Source organism: Buceros rhinoceros, unplaced genomic scaffold (genome assembly GCF_000710305.1).
Source record: "Buceros rhinoceros silvestris isolate BGI_N320 unplaced genomic scaffold, ASM71030v1 scaffold2064, whole genome shotgun sequence".
In the NCBI taxonomy this organism is placed as follows: Eukaryota; Metazoa; Chordata; class Aves; order Bucerotiformes; family Bucerotidae; genus Buceros; species Buceros rhinoceros.
The window spans coordinates 105,028-113,850 of record NW_010406308.1 but is presented as its reverse complement, the minus strand read 5'-3'; the positions used below and the strand labels follow the sequence as shown (position 1 = coordinate 113,850).

The 8,823-nt window shown below is 45.3% G+C and overlaps 1 protein-coding gene across 1 annotated transcript in view; it reads right to left on the bottom strand.

Moving 5' to 3' along the window:
- Window positions 1–4,632: 4,632 nt before the first annotated feature.
- LOC104491569 (transmembrane protein FLJ37396) overlaps window positions 4,633–8,823 on the bottom strand; it is an 85,029-nt gene continuing 80,838 nt past the window's right edge. The window contains 1 exon segment of the mRNA XM_010134016.1: window positions 4,633–4,760. Within this exon segment, the coding sequence (XP_010132318.1) occupies window positions 4,633–4,760 (128 nt within the window).

Sequence of the window (8,823 nt, the reverse complement as noted above, 5' to 3'; positions counted from 1 at the left end):
AAGTGGTGGATGTAGCACATAGTACATAGCGCTTGATGATAGCCCGTGATCATCAGTTTCAGGATAATCTGTAGTATTGTCTTACTAGCTCTGACTTGGCTGGAATTTGTCACCCAATACAAGATCATAGCGTTAATGCAGATAATAGGCATGGCAGCGGAACTTAATTAAATACCAAGCAAATTAAGTGCACTTCAGTTGGAAACTTGAAGCGCAGAGCGTTGCTTTCTCGTGTTCTTCTAGTTGGAATGGCGTTGTTTCTGTTGTGCTGCATAGAAAACTCAAATTGCTACGGAATACAGAAGTTACTCACCAGTACTGTATCTTTGAGTTCGTTAGCTTTTGTTTTTCTAAACAAAACTAAGACAATCAGCTCAGGTTTATTGAAACAGCAGAATGAGCAGCCAGTTTGCAGCAACAGCATGTGTGTGGGTGAGATGGTATATCCTTGGCCTTATTGAGAAATCGCTTAGTCTGTCCTTTCCCTATCTCAGAACTATTTTATTACATTTGTTTCTTCAAAAAGATATCCATGAGCTTGTATTCTGTGCTTTGAAGTGAGAAAAACACTCTTCTAAAGTATGACAGTTCTCCTTCAGCTCAGCAGAGCAAACTGTACGCCCGGTATATAAATTTTTTGGCCTCAAAGGGCTGTCTTTTGGGAAACTTGCAGAAAAGTGCTACAGAACACTTCACAGCATGAAAGACATTGCCACAAAAAAGAAAAACTTGTTGCTCTGCAAAATGTTGCTAAAATGCTTATTCACGAGCTGTGCTGATCCTGATTTAGGTTGCTGATAAAGTATGCTGGTAAAGCAGAGTTCAAATAATTTTTAAAGTGCCTTAAAGTTGCTTAATCTTTTGCCTCAAGTTTTGTTCGGAAGGGTGGAAGGGAAACCTTGCCTTAGTTACTGAATTTTTCTTGGTGCCAGCAATTGCTACTTTCCAAGACTTTAGGAAACCCAGGATCTCTGACATGTACAGATGCCAATCTGAAAAACTCAAGCTTGCACTGTATCAGTTTAGACGTGGTGTGGAAGGGCCCGCACTGTGCACCGCTAGCGTGTTTGCCTCGCCAGCGAGGTATAATCCCCAGTTCACAGGGTTGCGGGTCACATCGTTTCCCTTTCGGTTGTTTGGGGGGTGGGGAGGCTGGATTATACATCTTCACCATGTGCTTGGCTGCCTCACTGTAGAAAGTAATTTCTCTGTTGTGAAACGGCAGTATTGGCTGAACTGTGCTGTGTACTAGCAAAAAACCCTGAAAAAACAACTTGCAGTTTTTCTTGGCCTTGTGTTTTGAAGTGGAAGGTAGCTCATAGATCTGTAGTTGTATTTGCCCCTAAATCGATCTTAGGCACTGAACTGTAGTGACTCTCCAAGTTACCTGGCTTTTTCTTGAAGCCAACTTGCGCAAATATCAAGCTGTTATCTTATGAATGTTCTCTGAAAGTGTTGCTGTAAAAGTTTGTATTTTGTCTTCGGTGGAAGAAAACTGAAACGGTTGTAATCGCAAAACCAAATTGATAAATAAAATCTGTTGAATGGAATTTTCCTTGTAAACTTCCTTTAATACTAGCAATCCCAGAGTAGACCCTCTGCCGACGTTGTGGAGAGAAGACCTGTTTTCCACAGGAGCTGAGAAGCTCTAGGGGAAGAGGGAGGGTGAAAGGTTTGAAGAGTTAAGTGAGCTCTCCTAAATATAGTATTAACTTTGCATTCTGTGTGCAACAATACCGATTCAGATTTAGAATCGTCTCCAAAAGAATTCTCAAATGGGTCACGATGTCCGTGTTAGTTCAGCCCTGTTCTCCCCTTGAAGCCAAGGAACAGCAGGGCATTTATTAGAGTCACGCTTGCACCAGCCCGTAAGGATTAATGCTCCTCTTTCCAGTGGCAGAGCTTGTAATACTGGGATGTCCGCCTCGAAAGCGGAGGAAGCACCAGACCGCAGGCCCCGTGTTGTAGCGTCTTTTCTCATTAAGATCTTTGACCTTCGTGAAAAAGATACTGCTCTGAGCCTTACTCCTTTCCTGATGGCATGAGACTGGGGAGGATATTTGCGAGGGTGTAGCTGTCAGCATGCGTGACCGAGAGGGCAGAGGGTGTGCGATTCCGCAGTTGCAGACTGACTAAAATGACAACCAGCTCTGAGTCGGGTAACCTCAGTAGTCTCCGATCACGACCTTGATGCTTTTGTTGGGTAGTGGATGAAGTGTGAATGTGTCACTAAGTTGCATTGACATTACTTAGTCTCTTATTATGGGAAATGGCAAAATCTTGTGTTTCTGGAAAGGCTGCATGGAAATAGAGGAAACTAGAGCTTCCTGATGTGCTTAAGCGTGCTGTCCCTCCCAGACAGTCACCCGTTTGCTGCAGGCAGTTGAGGGCTGGGTTACGATTTTGTAGCAGTGCAGCGCTAAAAGCCTGTGCACAATTGTTTGTCCCTGTAGTACCACCCTTGTGGTACTGCTGTTCTTTGAAGGCAGTCAGTCGTTTGTAGGTACAACATTCGTTAACAAACCACCTCTGAATTTTGCTGCACAAAGTTGAGTAATACTTGAAGTATTACATCAAGAAGCTGTAATTGGCGGAGACAGCCCTTTCTTTTTATTGCTGCAGTGGCACGTCACTGCTTCATCCTGAAGATACTGCTCTGCTTCCAAACCGGCATCCGGTTCCTGGAACGCGGTAGAATCCCATTCGATGGCTTCTGTAGTGACGGCTGACCTTGGGTAGTTACCGGTCACCTTGTCATTCATTTAAGGCACGCTTTAAAAAGCACTGTTATCTGATAACTGATTCCACGGCATTATGGCTATATCATGACTCGTTTTGATGCAGCAGCTAGTCTGAGTGAAATAAAGCTTGTTTTGGTAATGGTGTTGCAGCCTTACTCTAGGAGTCCTCTACCTTCAGATACTGCAGCATTTCTAACAGAAGTTAGAGTTCCTTTAGTCGGTGTGTAAGCAATGCAATGCTGTTAATTCTAGGTGCTAGTTAGTTATAAAAAGAGTACCAAGGTACTTGATTAGTCATGTTCACAGACATATCCAGGGATGTGGAAGATGCCTTTGCACATAGGTTAGTATTCTAACTCACCATAAGCTGCAGTACGGCTTGACGCATCTCTAAATGACAACTTTGAGTCCTTCATGGGCTAGAAAAGCAAGCTTTTTTTTTCATGCAAGAGAAATGCAATAAATTAACAGATTTTTTTCCTGTTTTTCTCTAGTTAGTGTAGCATTGTGCAAAGAGCTACCCTTCTTCCCCCTTTCTAGGGGAAGAGGAGAGAAGGTGCTAGAGAAGGTGCAGACGCTGACACTTCTGAGTCATCTTTAAACAGGCGTGAAAGGTTCAGTGTACAGCAGCAACCTCGGGTTAAGAGCACTGTACTGGGCAGGATGTGGTTGGGGGCTGCAACAGCAAATCAGTTTAAACAAACACCACCACCCTCCCCAAACACCAGATACGATGCTTTTGCTCTAAGCACTCCAGACGTGCTTTTCACCACCGTGTTCCAAGGTTACCCCAATAAAAGGAAGCCATTTAGTTTCGTATCGTCTTTCTGTACTGCGCCGCATTCCCTGCGAAGGGAGGGTGCAGTGCTGCTCCTGCTCAGGAGAGGATCTGCATCCCCCAGTACCTAAAGCGGATTAGCAGATTAACTGGCTGCAGCTGGGACTGAGCGCTGCATCCAGACCTGCCGAGGTGCATATGCACCGCAGCGGAACGTTACTGCCTCTCTTCGATTTGTATATAAATTGTTCTTCTCTTTCTTCAGGGTTGTCAGTTCAGTGGCGTTTTTCTAAAAATGTCCTGGGCTGATTAAAAACACATTTAGACTTTCTTCTGAACCAGCCTTTGCTTCTGTAGCTGCATGAAGACAGTAGGAAGAGACTTTTCATTTAGGTGTGGTCATGGCCTATCTGACGTTATCTCCCTCCATCTGTTAGGCACCTGGAGACGTCAGTGACATAAAAAGAGTCACCAACCGTGATGTGGTGCTCAAAAAAAAAAAAAAAGTCCTTTCTGGACCATTGCTAACGAAATACCTTCTTGCTGCTGCCTTTCCTTAGTCAATTTTTGGAACGCTTGGAGCCCTTTTCCTCTTTGTTAGCCATATGTACTGGTCACCTCGCACTTAAACCTTCAAAGGGTTTGGACTTACTGTCTAGCTGAAACCCGCCTGGGATTATATACAAACCACGGCTTGCAAACCATCAAAGAAGTTGCTCATTTTGCAGTGTCCCCGGTGCTCACTGTGTTTGGGTGTTTCCCCCTGTTCTGTTGATGTTTCCTGGGTCAACATTCAAAGGATGCTGCTGGTAATCCCCCTGCTGAGTGGATGCTGAAAGCTTGTTACTCTGGACCTGGCCTGCAGGATATGGAGTGCTATTAGTGACGTAGAGTTAGAGCAGAATGTTAGTGTGAAAAGGAAAACCCCCGACACAAAACGAGTTGTGAGCGCTCAGCATAGTACTAACAGAGTAATGGATTGCTTAGTCTGGAAAAAGTGTTTCATGGATCATCTTGACCCAGTAGAACAAAAACTATTTGCAGATAGTTGCAACTATATGCAAAAACTTTCTGCAACTATCTGCAATTTTTGCAGCTCATCCCGTGCCCTTTTCATTCATAGTAATGTAGCAGCATTCGTTCATCCAGCAGGAGACGCCTCAGTGAAGCAGAAAATTCTTGCTGCCCCAGGTCTTCTTCATTGTACGTGACCATTTTCCCCACAACCTTGTCTTTGGGTCCTGTTGAATGCCGGAAAGGGGCGGGTGTTAATGGTCTGTTCCCAGCGACACTAAATTACCTGGTGAATTCCAGTCTTTGTACATCTCTGAAAAGCAGAGACGGAGCCGCTTAATGCCACCCCTTCTGCCACTGCAGAAGTCCCCACTGCATCAAATGCTTGTTACCAGCCATAACGTGAGTTTACCCTGGTTTGTGTCTGTGCACGGTGGGTGCTATCCACTCCTTAACCCTATGTTAACCTTTCCCCCTAAGGTTAAGTTAAAAGGTGAGGGTAATTTTGCTGTGTAGCTGTCATCCTGCCATCATTATTATTATTATTATTATTAATGATGATGATGATGATGAGACAGTATTCCTCCTCCTTCTCCGATACGATCCAAGGCGTTTCAGACCACACTGTTTAACTGTTTCTGACCTTATGTCGGTGTGCATGCCCAAGGGACTCCGGCCTTCTGCTGAAGCAGCAGCAGAGCAGCTGGCAGCTGCCCAGAGTGCACAGCCGCCCAGTTTGGCCAGACCTTGCTCAGCATCCCTGCATCCTGAAGCAGGGCTTGAGAGTGACTACACAGGCACTGCGTGAACCCAAACAGAGGTGCAGCAACTGTTTTATGTTACTGAGACAGGCTCACTGCATACAAGAGGGAAGAAGAGGAGAACATGTGAGGGTGAAGGAGAAGGAATGGAGGAAAAGCTAGAGGACATGGCTCAGTCTGCTCATCTACAAATTATTCTTACAAACGGACTGAAGTCTTAGTCTATGTGGACAATTCCTCGAGTTGCCGTGACCGGTTTCAAAAGCTCTTTCACCTTCACGCTCAAACCAGGGCTATTGCAAATAACAGTTGTCACCTCTATACCAATAAGTCTGGCCAAAAACTGTAGGTCTGGAGGGAGTTGACTGACAGAGTGCCACAGGTTAACAGAAAAGACAAATCATGTGATGGAAGTCGGGATTGCCTTATGAGGAGGACTGCTATGAAAGCGTCAAAAATGATAGGTGTTTAATAGTGGCTTACTACCTGGAGGATGACGACATACTGCTTGCACTACGGAAAGGCTTTGCAGTCTTCCTTCTGTCTTTTTGAAAGGAAAAAAACCCCAACCCACCAACAAACCTCACAACATCCATGTACTGTGACAGGCAGAGGAATAAAAGAATCACAGGAAAGAAGGTAGCTGCGATACATTGCAGAGTTCTAACACGGTTAGGACTAGGTGACTGTAGTTTGAAGGTACTCCCATGTTGAGCGAAGGGACATCCATTCTACTCAGCCAATTTTTCCAGCTCTGCATCATCTTTAACAATGGTAACTGAATGCAGAAAAAAAAATAATTCAACTCCTTTCTGTCACAGCTGCTTTCTTCGTGCTCAGTAGCGTCAATGTGACTTAGAAGTTTCGCACCCTTGAACTACATGAGTTACATAAGTGTTATGTTAAGGAGTTACCTAACAAACAGCTGAGAAGAACGGTTTTTCTTGGAGATTGAAATTCCAGGTTGATATGATTAAGGGCCAGAAAGCTGTCGCTGCTGTTTTGAGATCCTCTGAAGACACCTCGTAAAAGAGTTAATCATAAGCCTTAAACTTCTTACTGTTTGCAACATTAGAGAACAGAATATTGTTTTAGTGATTGATCCAGGTGTGTGTGAAACAAAAGCTGCTCATTTATCCTTGTATAGCCCTTACCAGGGCTGGCCTAAACCCCAGTCAAGCTGAATCAACAGAAATTTGGCGATACTCAAAGGTTAGATCATTGATTAATTTGGAATAGATGAATTTTAAGGTTATCTGTTTGAAGCAGATGTAGAATGTAACAGAACAACTCAAGTTTTCCTAGAATTTCAAAGGTGATCCTCATCCTGTGACCCAAGCAACCGAGGACCGAGGCAAGTGGGATGGACTTGAAAGAAGTGAAATGAAGAATTCGAGATTTGCCGAAACAAAGGAATTTAATAGAACTTTTGATCAATGAAGAACAAAGAACTAAGGATCTATGGAAAAACAGAGGACTTTACCTAGTTACATAATGTTAGAAAAGAAAACTACATGTACTAAGAACATGCGCTGTATATTTTGCCACTCCCTGAGGTGATGGCCCAACTCTGAGTTGTTGAGTAAAGCAAGCCTAGAGTAACCCACGAGAGTGATTAAATTCTCTAACAACCTGCAATCCTAGGCATGGATCTAGTGGAGTTACAAGGGTGGTCTTGCTTGGCTGCCCCACATGATTTGCAAGTAAGCTGTTCCAAGACCAGAGCCGCGAATGGAGCCCGAGTTCCTACCACCTGAGATCCTTGGTTTCCTAATTGCCTCCTCCCGAAATGCAGCTCCCCTCACATTTCCCGAGATATCTCTAAAGGCAAAAGACAACACAAGTTGTGGTTTAAAGTTACTAACGTGGCAGTCAGTGTTTCTTGTGCTGCTTGTGGTGTAGAACGGGTTGTGGCTTTTGAGTTGTCTGACTTTTCCTCAAGGTTGTTTTAGATCTTTCTCCTCTACCCTAATGCTTTCATTGCAGAGGAGGTGTTCTCCTCTTTCATGTTTGGCTTGGGTTGCCCATTGCTTCAAGGGTTAAAGAGAGATTCAGAGCGTGGACACATAACTTTAAGACTTATTTCCCCAGGAAAGCAGGTTCCAACGCACAACCTGTCTTTACCTGCAGTCACATTCCTTGGGAAACAGCAGTTTCCAGGTCATAAACCTGCCCCTGCAGTTCATCGGGCTGCTGGAAGGCCTCCCAGTTAAACTGCACTCTTGGGTTAGCTGGCTTCTGATCTAAAAGGTGGTAAAAGGATTAACGGCAGCAACAAAAAATCATCCTCTGACAGCTGTGCCTCAAAGCAGGGCCCTAGAGTTAAAGGAAAAGCTGTTGCCCTGTGTGCTCTTGGAAGAGGCCATCACTTCTTGCTGGCTGAAATAATGCATAATTAGGTCTTTCCTAAAGATACCCATAATCCCTCTGAATGCCAAATAGAGCACAGCAGAGAGAAACAGTGCAGAGACCTTTTCTCACTGTTCTCTGCGTGTAATCCTAATCAGACAAGACCCTACCTACATTTTCAGGGCAGAGGTATGTGGAAAAAACAGCAGCTCTTCCCTCATCTCTCCCACAGACTCTCTAATTACAGAGACGGGTCACTGTCATAGGTGCCTCCCTCCTGGAGGGAACAGAAGACCCGGCATGCAGACCTGAGCCACTTCTAAGTGAAGACTGCTGCCTCCCTGGGCGCGGGTGAAGGATGTGGTGAGAAAACTTCCTACCCTGGACGGCCCTCAGACTATTATCCATTATTGACTTGCCAGGTAGGCAGTGATCAACTTGCAACTGGAAGTCTGAGGGCAATCAAGAGAGACTTCAGGGACTTGGGACAACTGGTCAAGGGATCAGGAGCACGAGCAGTGTTCTCCTCTATCCCTCTAGTTGCAGGGATCTGTGTCAGCAGAAGCAGGAAGACCCACCTGCTCAATACCTGTCCCCCAGCCTGGTGCCACCGGCAGGACCTTGGATTTCTTGGTCATGGATCAGTTTTCATAACATCAGGCCTGCTGGTGGCAGACAGGGTGCACCTGTCCCAGAGGAGGAAGCTGTGACTGGTGTCACTGGTAAGATTTGGGGTTTGTTGATTGTGGGTTGGTCTACACTGCACCAGGTTTGCCGGAGTCAGACGGGATGCGGCTTTCTCAAAGGGGGAAGAGAGTCCTTGCACAAGAGGACTCATTGAAAGAGCTTTAAACTAGATTTGAAGGGGAAAAGGGATAAAACCTGGTATGACACGGTGGTGTTCCCCAAGGCTCTGTTCTCTTTCACATCTTTATCAGTGATCTGGATGAGGGGATCGAGTGGACCCTCAGTCAGTTTGCAGGTCACACCAAGTTAGGTGGGAATGTGGATCCACCTGAAGGTCAGGAGGCTCTACAGAGGGATTTGGACAGGCTGGATCGATGGCATGAAGCTCAACAAGGCCAGGTCCTGCACTTGGGCCACCACAACCCTCTGCAACGCTACAGTCTTGGGGACGAGTGGCTGGGAAACTGAACACGGGGAAAAGAACTGGGGGGGG